Source organism: Dreissena polymorpha, chromosome 6, assembly GCF_020536995.1.
Source record: "Dreissena polymorpha isolate Duluth1 chromosome 6, UMN_Dpol_1.0, whole genome shotgun sequence".
In the NCBI taxonomy this organism is placed as follows: Eukaryota; Metazoa; Mollusca; class Bivalvia; order Myida; family Dreissenidae; genus Dreissena; species Dreissena polymorpha.
Window position 1 is genome coordinate 69,545,071 of NC_068360.1, and position 19,299 is coordinate 69,564,369.

Below are 19,299 nucleotides of genomic sequence, written 5' to 3' on the forward strand. Positions count from 1 at the left end.
TATAGCCATTATATGCATCTTTTCACGATTTAAAAACCTAAAAATTATAGAGCGTTGCAACGCGAAACGATTGAATAATTTGGAGAGTTCTGTTGTTATCGTTTAAATTTGTGAAACTACGAATATTGCTTATATCAGGTATAGAATACACCTCTCATGTATGCTTGGCAGGATAGCTCATTAGGCTAAAGCGTTTTTTACTACAGGATTCCGGGGGTCACTGGTTCGAGCCCTTGTACGGGCTACTTTTTTTCCATTTTTAAATTTTATTTTTGATTTTTTTTCTGGAGCGTTAAAAATCCAATGTTTACATTCATCAATATAAAGCATCTAATGACAAACTTCAAAACATGTCAAATCTGTGAAAAGGCCCCTTTAAGGCTTCTACGCACATACCGATTTGCAAAAACATTAGCGTTAGCGGACGCTCACACTAAGAATGAACCGTTGAACTAAATTTAGATTCACATCGTACATGTACATGCACGATTTACATGCTGGCGAATTCGACTGTACATACATTTTCGATTTCAGAATTTAATATCTGGCTTATTTTGCATATATCGACACATGTTCTTCTTAACTTTTCTCTAAGTTTATGTTCAAATATATGTTTAATAAATTGTTTTTTTTACACATTTTATGTAAATTAATAAATATTTGAAAAAATCGTATAATCTCGCTTTAAAAATTCTTCATCTTTCACGGCTTCCTTTCATGTCATACGGTTGCTTATTTGATTCATTAATTAGTCGACGTTCCTAAGGCGTGAAAAACCTGTAATAAAGAGTTGCGGCATCGATATTTTGAAATTTAATGACGACAGCCGTCAAAGTTACGTTCTAGAAATTGACTTACACACATAATTTAAATCGGTTTTTAATTTGATTCTTTAATAAGACGACTTTCCTATGTAAGGAGTGAAAACTGTTTTAATTAGTTGCGGCATCGATATTATGAAATTCAATGACGGCCAAGGTACTTCTCAGAAATGGAGTCACACAAATAATTTAATTGTCGTTCAGACAATGGATAAATATATGGTTTCATACAAGCAATTTATCAGTTCACTGAAAATGGTTGTCTTTAACTTAGACAATATCCATAGGAAAGGCTATACGTACAGAGCCGTACGGCAAACCTATTGTCTACCCGTACGGGGCCGTGCGGCTAGCCTCTTGTCTAGCCGTACGACTAGCCACTGAAAAATGTATAGTTATTTCATTTTCATTTTAAAAATGTCTCTAAAAATATATTTAAATTTTCTCTATCATGGAAGTGTCATTTATTCATACAACACATGACAAATTATAACAACAATATATGTTAAAATTATCTGACCCTTGTCAGACGTTTTATTATGAAACTAATAAATGATATGCATGATTGTCAGATTGTGAAATGCTCAATTCAAGTATTATATAAGAGATAAATGGTGACGGACCCATGACAAACAAATAATTGGAGATAGTAGTAACAATCCATCATAAGTTGCAGTACGAACTAAATGATTATCATGAAAATAAAAACTGATTTAACAAGCAAATTCGTTGAATCGATATCCCCCGCCATTATACTTATGGATACAAGTTATGGCTCTGGACACACAAAAAAAGCATTTTTTTCAAATACAAAGGGTCATAACTCCGCTATTATTCAAGGATGTACAATGCCATTTGGCGTGCATCATCCTCTTATCCATATATATATATACTCATACCAAGTTTCAATGAAATCTGCCAAAGCACTTCCAAAATATGGTTCCGGACACAAAAGTGCCGGACGGACAGACGGAAAGACGGACAATGCCAAATTAATATCCCTCCGCTGTTGGCGGGGGATCACAAAAATTAAGCAAAATTAATTACATACACAACAAGATGCGTTTGTGAAACCCAATGTCCCCGTATATAACGTTTGACCTTGAAGGATGACCTTGACCCTTCACCACTCAAAATGTGCAGCTCCATGAGATACACATGCATGTCAAATATAAAATTGCTAGCTTCAATATTGCAGAAGTAACATAACATGAGCAATTTTGACCCATATATTTGACCTTGAAGGATGACCTTGACCTTTCACCACTCAAAATGTGCAGCTCTATGAGATACATATGCATGCCAAATATCAAGTTGCTATCTTCAATAGTGCAAACGTATTCATAAAATAAGCGATTTGGGCCACATATATTTAACCTCTGACCTTGAAGGATGACTTTGACCTTTCAACACTCAAAATTTGCAGCTCCATGAGATACACATGCATGCCAAATTTCAAGTTGCTATCTTCAATATTGCAAAAGTATTAATAAAATAAGCGATTTGGACCACATATATTTGACCTCTGACCTTGAAGGATGACCTTGACCTTTCAACACTCAAAATGTGCAGCTCAATGAGATACACATGCTTGCAAAATATCAAGTTGCTATCTTCAATATTGCAAAAGTATTCATAAAATGAGCGATTAAGGGCACATATATTTGACCTCTGACCTTGAAGGATGACCTTGACCTTTCACCAATGATAATGTGCAGCTTCAGGAGATGCATTTGCATGCCAAATATCAAGTTGCTACTTTCAATATTGCAAGTTATTGCAAAATGTTAAAGTTGGCATAAACAGACCAACCAACCAATCAACAGACCGACAGAGCAAAAACAACATGTCCCCCACTACTATAGTGGGGGACATAAAAATAGACTGATCCTACAAGCAAACCCCATATTTACACAGAACAATGTCTGAATTGACATAAATTTGGACAAAAAACATGCATTTTCCTGGATTTGAAGCACATACCTTTTGATTGCAAACAACAGTCTTACTTACTAAGACATTTCTGAAAATTACACGTTGCCAGCAAAGTACATTTTTAAATCAGATATGCAATGTCATGTCCTTACCAAATTGTACTAGAGCTGTTTTCACTTCGAGTTTGCAAACAGCCTTAAAATATAAACTAAACACTAGAAAAGAATCTTTAACAAGGGCTGTTTGTAAAACATGCATGCCCCCCATATGGGCTGTCCGTTGTAGTGGCAGCCATTGTGTGAATACGTTTTTTGTCACTGTGACCTTGACCTTTGACCTAGTGACCTGAAAATCAATAGGGGTCATCTGTGAGTCACGATCAATGTACCTATGAAGTGTCATGATCCTAGGCAAAAGCGTTCTTGAGTTATCATCCGAAAATCATTTTACTATTTCGGGTCACCGTGACCTTGACCTTGTGACCTTAAAATCAATAAGGGTCATTTGTGAGCAATGATCAATCTACCTGTGAAGTTTCATGATCCTAGGCATATGCGTTCTTGAGTTATCATCCGAAAACCATTTTACTATTTCGGGTCACCGTGACCTTGACCTTTGACCTAGTGACCTCAAAATCAATAGGGGTCATCTGCGAGTCATAATCAATCTAGCCATGAAGTTTCATGATCCTAGGCGTATGAATTTTTGAGTTATCATCCGGAAACCATTTTACTATTTTGGGTCACCGTGACCTTGACCTTTGACCTCAAAATCAATAGGGGTCATCTGCGAGTCATGATCAATCTACCCATGAAGTTTCATGATCCTAGGCGTATGCTTTCTTGAGTTATCATTCAAAAACCATTTTACTATTTTGGGTCACCGTGACCTTGACCTTTGACCTAGTGACCTCAAAATCAATAGGGGTCATCTGCGAGTCATGATCAATGTACCTATGAAGTTTCATGATCCTAGGCCCAAGCGTTCTTGAGTTATCGTCTGACAACCACCTGGTGGACGGACCGACAGACTGACATACCGACAGACCGACCGACATGAGCAAAGCAATATACCCCCTCTTCTTCGAAGGGGGGCATAATGAGATAAAAGTGCACTTACAAAATCAAAGTCTTTCATTTTGAAAACCAATAGACAGAATTATAACATATAAAAAGTATACAATCTTCAGTACACTGATCAACAAATTAAAACATTTTAAATCATACAATTTGCATAAAATTCAAAGCTTGATATCTCAAAAACTTATCCACAATATTGAAAGATATTAAGAATCTTACAATCTGCATCATAACTAAAGCTCAATATCTTATAAAACTGATTGACTAAACTGCAACATTTTACAAATTATTTAATCTACAAAAAATGAAAAACTTCATATTTCAAAATTCAACCGACAGCATTGACACATATTTAGAATCATACAAAGTTAAAGCTTCAAATGTCAACTTGAAATGAGTCCAAAGTACACGGACTTTAGTGAAACACTGGTAAGGGACTAAAAAGGCAGTTAACAACAAGAGCTGTGTTCGTAAAACACAATCCCCCTTACTGCGCCGCTTTGAAGCCATATATTCGACCTATGACATTGAATTATGACCTTGACCTTTCACCACTCAAAATGTGCAGCTCCATGAGATACACATGCTTGCCAAATATGAAGTTGCTATCTTCAATATTGCAAAAGCATTCATAAAATGAGCGATTTTGGCCACATATATTTGACCTCTGACCTTGACCTTTCAGAAAATTAAAATGTGCAGCTCTATGAGATACATATGCATGCCAAATATCAAGTTGCTATCTTCAATATTGCAAAAGTTATTGCAAATGTTAAAGTTGGCGTAAACAGATCAACCAACCAACCAACCAACAGACAGGACAAAAACAATATGTCCCCCACTACTATAGTGAGGGACATAAAAATAGACTGAACCTTCAAGCAAACCCCAAATTTACATAGAACAATGTCTGAATCGCCATAAATTTGGACAAAAAACATGCATTACCCTGTATTTGAAGCACAGACCTTTTGATTGCAAACAACAGTCTTACTAAGACATTTCAGAAAATTACACGTTGCCAGCAAAGTACATTTTAAAATCAGATATGCAATGTCATGTCCTTACCAAATTGTAATAGAACTGTTTTCACTTCGAGTTTGCAAACAGCCTTAAAATATAAACTAAACACTAGAAAAGAATCTTTCAGGAGATAAAAGTGCACTTACAAAATCAAAGTCTTTCATTTTGAAAACCAATAGACAGAATTAAAGCATAAAAATTATGCAATCTTCATTACACTGATCAACACCATTGAAACATTTTAAAATCATACAATTTGCATAAAACTCAAAGCTTGATATCTCAAAAACTTATCCACAATATTGAAAGATATTAAGAATCTTACAATCTGCATCATATTTAAAGCTCAATATCTTATAAAACTGATTGACAAAACTGCAACATTTTACAAATTATTTAATCTACAAAAAATGTAAAACTTCATATTGCAAAATTCAACTGACAGCATTGACACATATTTAGAATCATACAAAGTTAAAGCTTCAAATGTCAACGTGAAATACACATCCAAGATATCATTTAAACTAATATACTGACAAAGTTTCAAGAAGATTCATAAGTCCATATAAGGAAAAATGCCCCGCCCACTGGTGGCCATGTTTTTCTTAGCAACTGGAACCAATTTCAAACTTGTCCAAATATCATTGGGACAAATCTTCTGACAAAGTGTCATGATGATCGTACAATAAATATGGCTTCTAGAGTTTTAACAGGGTTTTACTTTAGCCATATAAGGAAAAATGCCACGCCCCTTAGTGGCCATGTTTTTTCACCAACTAGAACCATTTTTGAACTCATCCTAGATATCATTTGGACAAATCATCTGACCAAGTTTCATAATAATCGGAAAAAAAATGTGGCCTACAGAGTGTTAACAATGTTTTAGTAAAGCATGATACATAACCATATTAGGAAAAATGCCCCGCCCCCTGGTGGCCATGTTTTTTAAGCAAACAAAACTATTTTTGAACTAATCCAAGATATCATTAGGACAAATCTTCTGACCAAGTTTCATGAAGATAAGAAAATAAATGTGGCCTATAGAGTGTTAACAAAGTTTTACTATAGCCATATAAGGTAAAATGCCCCACCCCCTGGCGGACATGTTTTTCAACCAACCAGCATCATTTTTTAACTTGTCTACGATATTTTTTGGGATGAATATTCTGACCAAGTTTCATGAAGATCGGAAAATAAATGTGGCCTCAAGAGTGTTAACAAGATTTTACAATAGCCATTTTTATAAGGAAAAATGCCCCGCCCCTTGGCAGCCATGTTTTTCAAGCAAACATAACCATTTTCAAACCCATCCAAGATATTAATGAGACAAATATTCTGACCAAATTTCATGAAGATTGGACAATAAATGTGGCCTCTAGAGTGTTCACAACGTTTTACTATAGCCATATATAGCCATATAAGGAAAAATGCCCCGCCCTTTGGCAGCCATGTTTTTCAAGCAAACGTAACCATTTTCAGCTCGTCTAAGATATCATTGAGACCAAACTTCTGACCAAATTTCATGAAGAATGGACAATAAATGTGGCCTCTAGAGTGTTAGCAATGTTTAACTAAAGACATAAGGAAAACTCCCCGGCCCCTTGGCGGCCATGTTTTTTCACTGATCTGGACCATTTTCGAACTCGTCCAAAATATAAATAAAACCAATGTTTTGACCAAGTTTCATGATGATTAGGCAAACATTTTGACTTCTAAAGTGTTCACAAGGTTTCTCTATAGCCATATAAGGAAAACTGCCCCGCCCCTGGCGGCCATGTTTTTCAACGGACCAGAACCAATTTTTAACGCAACCATAATATCACTTAGACAAACATTTTGACAAAGTTACATGAAGATTGGACTTCTACAGTGTTCACAAGTTTTTTTGTTGTTTTTTTGACCTAGTGACCTAATTTTTGACCCAGCATGACCCAGTTTCGAACTCAGTCGAGGTATCAATGTGACAAATGTTCTGCAAAATTTCATGAAGATCAGACAATAAATGTGGCATCTAGAGTGTTCACAAGGCAAAATGTTGACGACATACAACGCACAACGGACAAAAGGCAATCACAAAAGCTCACCATGAGCATGTTGCACTCAAGTGAGCTCAAAAGTTATGGCCAATTTTAAAGTTTTCAGACGGACGGACAGAAGCAATATATTTAACATTTAACCTTGAAGGATTACCTTGACCTTCACTTTTCACCACTCAATATGTGCAGCTTCACAAGATGCACATGCATGCCAACTGGAGCTTTGTCACAGACGTGACATATACCCCCACATAACGCATTGACACAGACTATTTTGTATGCTGTCTTCACAAAACAAGATAATACAATTTATGGCGATTTTTTAAGAATCATTATGCCATTATCATTTATAGCCATTTTGACCTTTGAACTCTTGAATTGTTTCACATGACAAGCCTTCCAATGACTTTGAACAAAATTGATGTACAGAGTCATTTTAAAATCTTACAATGAATGACATATTTATGGCCCAGACAAGATAATTTATTGCCATTTTTGACCTTTGAACTAAAACTACGAACTTGAGTTTGAAGATATCGACGTAATTCTTTCGCGCGACACACTGTCAAATGATGGTGAACAAAAGAGCCAACGATTTTAAAATCGCACAATAAACAACATAGTTATTGCCCAGACAAGCTCAATTATGGCCATTTTTTACCTTTAAACTCAAATTGTGCCCTTGTTCTTGGAAATATCGACGTAATTCTTTCGCCCGACACACTGTTCAATGATGGTGAACAAATGTGCCAAATGATTTTAAAATCTCACAATAAAAAACAAAGCTATGGCCCGGCCAAGCATTTGACCTTTGAACTCCCAAGTGTGACCTTGACCTTTGAGATATTGACGTAATTTTTTTTAACACGACACACCGTTCCATGATGGTGAACAAATGTACCGAGTCATTTAAAAATGTAACGATAAATAACATAGCTATGGTCCGTACAAACTTACAGTTTAAAACATACTAAGTGACCCCATGACCTAGTTTTTGACCTGGCATGACCCATATTCAAACTTGACCTAGACATTATCTACATACAACTACTGACCAAGTTTGGTGAAGATCGGATGAAATATCGGGACAGACCGACAAACGTGACTCCTATATAGCCCCCATTACCAATTGTAATAGGGGTATAAATATCAAGTTGCTATGTTCAATATTGAAAAAGTTATGGCCATTTAAGTTTTCGGCCAGATGGACAGACTGACTGACTGACGGACAGTTCAACTGCTATATGCCACCCTACCAGGGGCATAAACATATTCCACAATTCAACAATTCTTTTTCCATTTTTGTTTTTCCATAATAATGTTATGGACCCTTGCCCTTATCTGGGCCACTGTTCTTCCGGTAAGTATTTTTAGGGACCCCATTATTTTTGAGCCAGATGGCATTTTTTTTTCTCTTAATTCATCTCTAAAAAAGTTCATGAAACATATGTTCTCTTCGCTGGCCCACTTTCGTTTCATTCCTTTTCTTGTCCCTGTCCCTAAAACAAGAATAGATATAAAAAATAAAATAGCAATGAGTATCATGTCAGTGTTTTCTTCAGTTTTGGGGGAAAGGGGTCGGGTCCCCTGAGAGGGGGATAATTCACGTGTAAAAGGGGAAATTTCAATGCTAAGCAAGTAACATACAAAATCAAGTTGTAACACCATAATTCACCATACACAGAGAGAAAAACATTATTCCAACTTTTTTTGTCATCAACATGTTATGTTTATGTTCAAAGATCAACATTTTTTGGCTTTTCTGTGAATTGTTAAAAAACGAGGATTTAAAATTGAACTACACTTCCAAGAGGGGAAATTTTCAAATATTTTTGGGAAAAATATACACTCTAAGCAGCAAACTCATTTGTTCAGTGACTGTAAGCCCTTTATTTTGTTGACTTTTCTACTGAATTGATCCTTGCACACAAAGTATCAACATAACAAGTCAGTGTTCTGCCGTGGATGCGCCCTTGTGTTATTGTCGCAAAAAACAAATATTTGTCCCCACCCGTTTTCTGTATATGGGTCCGCGGGCGCACATGAATTAGAAATAAAAACTAATCGATTCAATTTGTAAGTCGGTAAAGTAATCGAGTGAATGTGTAACCAGAACAAACTATTTCATTGGACATGACGTCATTTCGCAGCCAATGGTTAATTTATTTAATATTAACACTCTATTTCATTGGTAAGTTAAGATTATAACAACCAATCAGATATCAAGGAAATTTCCGAACCTATCAAAATGGCTTAAAGTGACAGGCCAAAGAAAACAAAATCCATTTATTTTTTTTCCTCCGGCAAGTAAAATTAGAAAATATGACAATAATATTAACAACCCAACAGAGTCTTCCCAAGTCCCAACATCGTTTAGCAATTACGAAAAAAGTCTGCCCCTAAACGTACATTCCAAGAAAATTGGCTTCAAAAATGTCCTTGGTCACTGTTTGACAACAACAAAATGACATGCAGATTGTGCATAAAGCAAATAAGAAAACGCCTTTACTATCGGTATTTCTAATTATCGAACAAGTACTTTGACATGCGGAGTCCAATGACCATAAATCTGTTCAAAGATTTGTAAATATGTTGACAACTGTTTGACAGTGTTAAAAAGTTTTTTGAATGTTCCAGTTTTAATAACAATGTTACAACCTGACTGTAAGAAGTTTAAGCACGTTTAAAAGTTCAAGTTAAAGGTTATTAGTTTCCACACATTTAATTCTGCTACAAAAATATTTCTGTGTCCCCATATTTTTTCTTTTTGTCCCCACTTTTGTAATCCTAAAGGGTCCCCAACAGTAAAATTTCACGGCAGAACACTGCAAGTGATACAATGATTGAATATTGTAGAGCAAGGTTTTCCTGATAAAAATGCACAAAACCTGAACATGTTCGGAGGTAAAATGAACTAACTGAAACTGTTTTAACACCAGTTTAAAACAATTTTTCACACATATAAGAACTGACAGTTCGCAGAACTATCATTTCTTGGAAGAACAAGTACTAAACATTAACTTTCATAGCAAACTGCCTACTTTGTACTTTACAAGGACTTTTACAAGCACATTGTTGTAACCCTGTAGATCACAGAGGAGGTCGTCTAGAGCATCACACTTGACTTGGACTACTCATTTACTTTAATACAGTCATGACATAAGACTCTGTCACATAATGATAGAAAATGCAGAGAAACCCGTCTTCAAATTTAGTTCATACCTTGAGGATTTGGCTGCCTCATTTCATCATGGGTCAGACTGGCTGGCCCTTCACTGTCAGCAGTTGACATGGACTCTGAAAGAACCAAAGTGAAACCTGTAGATTGCATATGATCAGCACAGTCAACACTGGCATGTTGTATCATGAGAGGCTCTGACTCCTGTACAGATTCTAGACTGTGGGTGTCTTCAACAGTTGCCTCAATGACTGTAAACATATAATGTCAACAGTGGGGTCTTGTATGTCTATTATCCATTGGTGGATCTTGCTGAAATCTATAGAAAACATGCATGCCCCCCATATGGGCTGTCCGTTGTAGTGGCAGCCATTGTGTGAATACGTTTTTTGTCACTGTGACCTTGACCTTTGACCTAGTGACCTGATAATCAATAGGGGTCATCTGCAAGTCACGATCAATGTACCTATGAAGTGTCATGATCCTAGGCAAAAGCGTTCTTGAGTTATCATCGGAAAATCATTTTACTATTTCGGGTTACCGTGACCTTGACCTTTTGACCTCAAAATCAATAGGGGTCATCTGCAAGTCATGATCAATGTACCTATGAAGTTTCATGATCCTAGGCCCAAGCGTTCTTGAGTAATCGTATGACAACCACCTGGTTGACAGACGGACCGATCGACATGAGCAAAGCAATATACCCCCTCTTCTTCGAAGGGTGGCATAAATATATATTGGCTTGGACAACAGAAAATTGTACTAGAATATATAGTCTACAGTTGGGTCATGTCTTTATCATCAATAGATGGGCCTTTATTATATGACAACAGAAATACCATGGGTCAGACTGGCTGGCTCTTCACTTGGCTCCCTCCTATCATGGGTCAGACTGGCTGGCTCTTCACTTGGCTCCCTCCTATCATTGGTCAGACTGCCTGGCTCTTCACTGTCAGCAGTTGACATGGACTCTGAAAGAACCAAAGTGAAACCTGTAGATTGCATATGATCAGCACAGTCAACACTGGCATGTTGTATCATGAGAGGCTCTGACTCCTGTACAGATTCTAGACTGTGGGTGTCTTCAACAGTTGCCTCAATGACTGTAAACATATAATGTCAACAGTGGGGTCTTGTATGTCTATTATCCATTGGTGGATCTTGCTGAAATCTATAGAAAACATGCATGCCCCCCATATGGGCTGTCCGTTGTAGTGGCAGCCATTGTGTGAATACGTTTTTTGTCACTGTGACCTTGACCTTTGACCTAGTGACCTGATAATCAATAGGGGTCATCTGCAAGTCACGATCAATGTACCTATGAAGTGTCATGATCCTAGGCAAAAGCGTTCTTGAGTTATCATCGGAAAATCATTTTACTATTTCGGGTTACCGTGACCTTGACCTTTTGACCTCAAAATCAATAGGGGTCATCTGCAAGTCATGATCAATGTACCTATGAAGTTTCATGATCCTAGGCCCAAGCGTTCTTGAGTAATCGTATGACAACCACCTGGTTGACAGACGGACCGATCGACATGAGCAAAGCAATATACCCCCTCTTCTTCGAAGGGTGGCATAAATATATATTGGCTTGGACAACAGAAAATTGTACTAGAATATATAGTCTACAGTTGGGTCATGTCTTTATCATCAATAGATGGGCCTTTATTATATGACAACAGAAATACCATGGGTCAGACTGGCTGGCTCTTCACTTGGCTCCCTCCTATCATGGGTCAGACTGGCTGGCTCTTCACTTGGCTCCCTCCTATCATTGGTCAGACTGCCTGGCTCTTCACTGTCAGCAGTTGACATGGACTCTGAAAGAACCAAAGTGAAACCTGTAGATTGCATATGATCAGCACAGTCAACACTGGCATGTTGTATCATGAGAGGCTCTGACTCCTGTATAGATTCTAGACTGTGGGTGTCTTCAACAGTTGCCTCAATGCCTGTAAACATATAATGTCAACAGTGGGGTCTTGTATGTCTATTATCCATTGGTGGATCTTGCTGAAATCTATAGAAAACATGCATGCCCCCCATATGGGCTGTCCGTTGTAGTGGTAGCCGTTGTGTGAATACGTTTTTTGTCACTGTGACCTTGACCTTTGACCTAGTGACCTGAAAATCAATAGGGGTCATCTGCGAGTCACGATCAATGTACTTATGAAGTGTCATGATCCTAGGCAAAAGCGTTCTTGAGTTATCATCCGAAAATCATTTTACTATTTCGGGTCACCGTGACCTTGACCTTTGACCTTGTGACCTCAAAATCAATAGGGGTCATCTGCGAGTCATGATCAATCTACCTATGAAGTTTCATGATCCTAGGCATATGCTTTCTTGAGTTATCATCCGAAAACCATTTTAATATTTCGGGTCATCGTGACCTTGACCTTTGACCTAGTGACCTCAAAATCAATAGGGGTCATCTGCGAGTAATGATCAATCTACCCATGAAGTTTATGATCCTAGCCGTATGCGTTCTTGAGTTATCATCCGGAAACCATTTTACTATTTCGGGTCACCGTGACCTTGACCTTTGACCTCAAAATCTATAGGGGTCATCTGCAAGTAATGATCAATCTACCCATGAAGTTTCATGATCCTAGGCGTATGCGTTCTTGAGTTATCATCCAGAAACCATTTTACTATTTCGGGTCACTGTGACCTTGACCTTTGACCTAGTGACCTCACAATCAATAGGGGTCATCTGCGAGTCATGATCAATCTACCTATGAAGTTTCATGATCCTAGGCATATGCTTTCTTGAGTTATCATCCGAAAACCAGTTTAATATTTCGGGTCACCGTGACCTTGACCTTTGACCTAGTGACCTAAAAATCAATAGGGGTCATCTGCGAGTAATGATCAATCTACCCATGAAGTTTCATGATCCTAGGCGTATGCGTTCTTGAGTTATCATCCAGAAACCATTTTACTATTTCGGGTCACTGTGACCTTGACCTTTGACCTAGTGACCTCAAAATCAATAGGGGTCATCTGCGAGTCATGATCAATCTACCTATGAAGTTTCATGATCCTAGGCATATGCTTTCTTGAGTTATCATCCGAAAACCATTTTAATATTTCGGGTCACCGTGACCTTGACCTTTGACCTAGTGACCTAAAAATCAATAGGGGTCATCTGCGAGTAATGATCAATCTACCCATGAAGTTTCATGATCCTAGTCGTATGCGTTTTTGAGTTATCATCCGGAAACCATTTTACTATTTTGGGTCACCGTGACCTTGACCTTTGACCTCAAAATCTATAGGGTTCATCTGCGAGTCATGATCAATCTACCCATGAAGTTTCATGATCCTAGGCGTATGCGTTCTTGAGTTATCATCCAGAAACCATTTTACTATTTCGGGTCACTGTGACCTTGACCTTTGACCAAGTGACCTCAAAATCAATAGGGGTCATCTGCAAGTCATGATCAATGTACCTATGAAGTTTCATGATCCTAACCCAAAGCGTTCTTGAGTTATCATCCGGAAACCACCTGGTTCACAAACCGACCGACAGACCGACCGACATGTGCAAAGCAAAATACCCCCTCTTCTTCGAAGGGTGGCATAAATATATATTGGCTTGGACAACAGAAAATTGTACTAGAATATATAGTCTACAGTTGGGTCATGTCTTTATCATCAATAGGTGGGCCTTTATTATATGATAATAGAAATACCAAAGGAAATGTTTTGTTTTCCAAAAGCACTTCTAAAAGTGTTTTTTTATGCTTTTCGGTATAAGGTATGAGATGTACACAAAATAACAACACACATATCCCCCACTAAAATATGTTATAAGACCTGCTTACAATTTAAATCAGAAAATCTTCATACTTGCAAGTAAGTTATTTATCCTTTAAATCATTAAAATAACTCAGAAACAGAAATGTCTAATTGAGCATATAAACTATTTCATAAGGTGTCCAAATCTAAAGGTATTCCTATACTTCCTTTTTTTTTTAATGGGCTACCATAACAATGACTCTGTTATGGACCACTTTCATAATACAAATGAACAGTGGCCAATGATCTATCATGGGTATAAATAACTATTTTACCTTCTTGATGGCCATCTTCGTCTTCAATTGGAAGAGGTAAATCTGTAAAAAATGATTTTTTATTTTAGAAATAACTATTTAGAAAAAAATAACCAGAAGTCACTCTTGATACGACAGTAAATATTTTCAATACTTCAAGGTTGTTAAAAAGTATTTTGTTGCATTAGCATTTCTTTAAGAGGATAAACAATTTTCAAGGCACATAAAATAGGTTTGCCTATTTTTACCACGTAATTTTAGACTTATTGAATTAACGTGGCCAAAACAAGGGCCCCGCCTTTCAAACAATGTTTTACATCGTTTGTCTGTTCTCAAGCGCTCTGTTTTGTTCTGAAGAATGATCATTCAGTCGAATTTACTGACAGCCATAGGAGAGAAAGTAACAAAAATTCTCCATCCCAATTCAGTAAAATGAATTATATTAATAAAATTCTTATAATCAAACCTTCTACTACTATGTCCTTCATCTGCCTTCCCTTCCACTCATTGACTTTACCATTTTCAACAGCATACAACATCAGGGCAACCTATAAAATTTCAAGAAGACCATAATATTCCAGTGTCAACAATACTTCCATCATAACAACAGTAGCAATCCATAGTTCCCTGACCTCACTTTTTATTTCAATATCAATATAATTGAACACAAACGTTGCCATATGCTATTTTGTTGACAGCTTGTGAAAGTCTGCACAGTACCATATTTGTAAATTACACAGCCCTACAAATAATATAATCTCAATTATCTGCCACAACACTTAAAGAAACTAGAGCTTTGTCACAGACGTGACCTATACCCCCACGTGCCCCATCCACACAAGAGAATCTAATTAATGGCTATTTTTAAGAATTATTATGCCATTATCATTTATGGCCATTTTGACCTTTGAACTTAAAGCATGACCTTGACCTTGGAGATATCGACATTATTCTTTCCTGCCACACACCATCCATAACGGTGAACACATGATTTTAAAATCTCACAATGAACAACATAGTTATGGCCCAGACAAACTCATTCATGGCCTTCTTTTACCTTTGAACAAAGTGTGACCTTGACCTTCGAGATATTGACGTAACTCTTTCACGTGACACACAAGTCATATGACGGTGAACAAATGTGCCAATGATTTTTAAATCTCACAATGAACTACATAGTTATGGCCCAGAAAAGCTCATTTATGGCCATTTTTGACATTTGAACTCAAAGTGTGACCTTGACCTTGGAGATATCGACGTAATTCTTTCGCACAACACACCTTCCAATGATGGTGAAATGTTCCAACTGATTTTAAAATCTCAAAAGAACAACACAGTTATTGCCCGGACAAGATGAAATTCTTTGCGCGACACACCCTCCAATGATGGTTAACAAATGTTCCAAATGATTTTAAAATCTCACAATGAATGACAAAAGTTATGGCCCGGACAAGCATTTTACCCTTGAACTCCAAAAGTGACCTTGACCTAAGTTCTTGGAGATATCGACGCAATTCTTTCGCGCAACACACGGTCCCATGATGGTGAACAAATCAAAACCAAGTCAATTAAAAATCTAACAATAAATGAAATAGTTATGGTCCAGACAAACTTTGTGTTTAAAAGCACTAAGTGACCTTGTGACCTAGTTTTTTTACCAGGCATGACCCATATTCAAACTTGACCTAGACATCATCTAGATACAACTTGTGACCAAGTTTGGTGAAGATCGGATGAAATTTCGGGACAGACCGACAAAGTGACTTTTATATAGCCCCCATTACACATAGGTAAGTGGGTATAATTACGCTTTATATTAATGCTAGCTTGTGTGATGTACATGCCTTTAGATATTGCATTTATTGATACCATTTCGGTAAAAGAACTTAATTAATGAAAAGCTGGTCAGTGACCAAAATTCCCATTGAATAAATGAAGAAAAGCCACAATAATATAAAATAGTCAACAATGGCAACAAATTAGCAGACAACACTAAACAGTATGACAATGAGGGCTAAATAGACAAAACAACAATAACATGAACTGGAGAGTTTACACCTTGGCATGGACATTGGTTGTAGCACAAAACACACTCACAACAAGAGATGTGTTTGTAAGAAACACAATGCCCCTACTGTGCCGCTTTTTTTTATTTGACCTTTGACCTTGAAGGATGACATTGACCTTTCACCACTCAAAATGTGCAGGTCCATGAGATACGCATGTAATCCAAATATCAAGTTGCTGTTTTCAATATTTCAAAAGTTATGATCAAACGTTTAAGTTTTGGTAAAAGTTTTGGACACACACACACACCTTGACACGCACACACATACAAAGAAAGACAAGCCAAAAACAATATACCCCCGTTCATTCGATCCAGGGGGGCATAAAAAGCCATTAATGCAAAGCATACTAGTCAAAGTCAACATCAGATATGGTCTTACTGTGGCTGCCTGTTAAATTATTCTTTCTTTTAGCCCTCTTAGTTACAATATAGCATTTAGTTTTTCAAATATCTGTGTATGGAAAATTTAAAGATTTTTATTAATGAAATATATACCTTTGAGAGTTCCATGGTACTGGAAGACAACTGATAATATTCCTTGTGGGTCTTCACATCATGTCCCAGATGCTTTGCAAGCAATTTTAGTTCACCATGAGTCATGTCAAGAATCTATAAAGCATGTTAATTCTTGATTATATTCACAAATATGCAGTCATCATTCCAGTTTGCTGCCAATTTAACAATTTGTTTTGCATCTTCTACAGAAAAGATGTACACAAGAAAGCTTTTATCTGTATAGTTGTAGTCATTATGGTGCTCCAAATTCTTGTAATCACACCATGCATTTACAGAGTCAAAAATTTTGTAATGTTTAATTCTGAAAAAGCCAACACATGGTTTGGTATTTACATGATCCGCCATTTTGAAAATAGCTACTTCCTGTATATATGCCAAAATTTATGTTAAATATAACAATTGGGTCTAACAATTTAAAATCAATTATTGGGTTCTCACAGATAACCATTTTCTGTCATACAAAAGCTGCCAAAATCAAAGGTCTCCATAAAAGTTTTTATTATAATTTATTCACAAATTGATGGCAAGCAAATTCAACATAATTACTTATTTCTGTATAAAAGCCGAAGTATACATGTATGTATGTATGCCATTAAACTGGAAGAGAATGTAGTATAATTGCTGAAAGTCTAAATAAATATTGTGCCATAATAAAGAAACCTTCAGGTCACAATATCTCATCTGTACAGGGATATGAAACAAAGACCATAATTCTTAAATGGCTTAAGCAATCCCATATTTGCACAACTAGACTTTAGAAGTAATTGTGAACGATTGTACCAGTTTGTAAAATAAAAAATAAGTACTGAATAATAAATAGAAAGTTCAATATTGAACCTTGAATGTTTCAAGAAATGATTTTTTATTTGACAAGGATAACACATTTGCATACATTTAATATGGCCATATTCGAACCAAAGCAAATACATGCATATAAAACAACACAACAATTTCTTGATTTAACAGCAAAGTTTAATATAAAATAACAAATCTATGTATCAAAGACTAAAGTAAACAAAAGGACTGCAATGGTCGCTCAAGGTATATTGACAGCAAGTAAGAAATGCTGAACCAATGATTGGCAAATCGCCATGACAAAGTAACCTTGGAACTTTTGAAGAATGTCTTATATGGTACCTGACAATATTTCTTACAATACTTCTTATACATGTATGAGACTCAACAGTATTTCTTATATGGGACCCAACAATATAACTTATATGAGACCCGAAAATTAGTGTAAACATGTTTATTTCTTATATGGGACCCTACGATGTTTATTACTTGTAAGAGGCCCAACAGATAACAGAAATACCATGGGTCAGACTGGCTGGCTCTTCACTTGGCTCCCTCCTATCGTGGGTCAGACTGGCTGGCTCTTCACTTGGCTCCTTCCTATCATGGGTCAGACTGCCTGGCTCTTCACTGTCAGCAGTTGACATGGACTCTGAAAGAACCAAAGTGAAACCTGTAGATTGCATATGATCAGCACAGTCAACACTGGCATGTTGTATCATGAGAGGCTCTGACTCCTGTATAGATTCTAGACTGTGGGTGTCTTCAACAGTTGCCTTAATGACTGTAAACATATAATGTCAACAGTGGGGTCTTGTATGTCTATTATCCATTGGTGGGTCTTGCTGAAATCTATAGAAAATATATATTGGCTTGGATAACAGAAGGTTTTGCTATTATGTTTACGTGACATGGTTTAGAAAAAAAGGCCATATGAATGTGACAAAAATAAATTGAGTTTTTAAAATGTTCTTAAAGTTCGTTCTTTTCCTATTCAGATAATGTACACGGGGCCTTTTTCAGAAACGCGCCACATATATACAGGGGACAAAAATATTTATAAATTGCACTCGTCCTGCAGGACAAGTGCATTAAAATTTTCACTCGTCCTGCAAACACATGCACTTGTCCTTCAAATATGTGTGAAAGAAAGATTGCAAAGGACTGATATGACTAGCAATGTTTCCTATATCACTGCTAAAATGCTGCTTACTTAGTTATTCATGCCAGCTGATCACAGAAGAAATGTTAACTTACTTTATTTATGAGGAACACAAAATAAATAAATGAAGACAAATTTGTTTTTTCCTTTTTCTAATGCTTGCGTGCTTTCCATTTCGGATGGTTGAACATCGCTCGTGCCCCCTTTAAAGAACGCTCGTATGTCAGACATATTTCATATGAAATTCAGACTGGTTTAAAACCGAACTTCGCAGTAAAATAATTCTTTAAAAAAATCAATACTTACAGTGAATGAAGTCAGATGGTTCCCTGTCAACATGGACGCGCAAAGTTTACACCAAAAAGCCAATATTTACTCGGGACACAGTCTCGCATAACAACGCTGTATGAAATTTTCAATTACGATTTATGGTTCATTATCGTTCTACTTTCGGAATAGATATGCTTTAAGAAATGATTTTATTTAATGAAAAAGAGTCTTACTGGTCAGAAAATATATATTTTAACATTAGTTTTTTTTCACTCGTCCTGTAGGACGAGAGCTTTAGGGAAATTCACTCGTCCTTTCAAGAATTCACTCGTCAATACGAGCGGACGAGTGGAAT

The 19,299-nt window shown here is 36.7% G+C and overlaps 2 protein-coding genes across 9 annotated transcripts in view; one reads left to right on the forward strand and one right to left on the reverse strand.

The window, feature by feature from the left end:
- The window catches only part of LOC127833333 (uncharacterized), a 333,207-nt gene that overhangs the window by 155,544 nt on the left and 158,364 nt on the right, over positions 1-19,299 (forward strand). The gene's annotated exons all lie outside the window — the stretch shown is intronic.
- LOC127833335 (uncharacterized) overlaps positions 1,327-19,299 on the reverse strand; it is a 33,148-nt gene continuing 15,175 nt past the window's right edge. For 2 of the 7 annotated variants that reach the window (XM_052358516.1, XM_052358517.1), the window contains exons 2-6: positions 18,033-18,164; positions 11,764-11,895; positions 10,912-11,043; positions 10,117-10,191; positions 1,327-8,393 (exon numbers count right to left, since the gene is read on the reverse strand). In XM_052358516.1, coding sequence (XP_052214476.1) covers positions 8,176-8,393; positions 10,117-10,191; positions 10,912-11,043; positions 11,764-11,895; positions 18,033-18,159 — 684 coding nt within the window. In that variant the 5' untranslated portion in view covers positions 18,160-18,164 and the 3' untranslated portion in view covers positions 1,327-8,175. Of the gene's footprint in view, positions 8,394-10,116; positions 10,192-10,911; positions 11,044-11,763; positions 11,896-14,154; positions 14,197-14,599; positions 14,682-16,696; positions 16,811-18,032; positions 19,076-19,299 lie in introns of those variants that run through there. The other 5 variants (XM_052358514.1, XM_052358518.1, XR_008027366.1 and 2 more) reach the window with 5 other exon arrangements.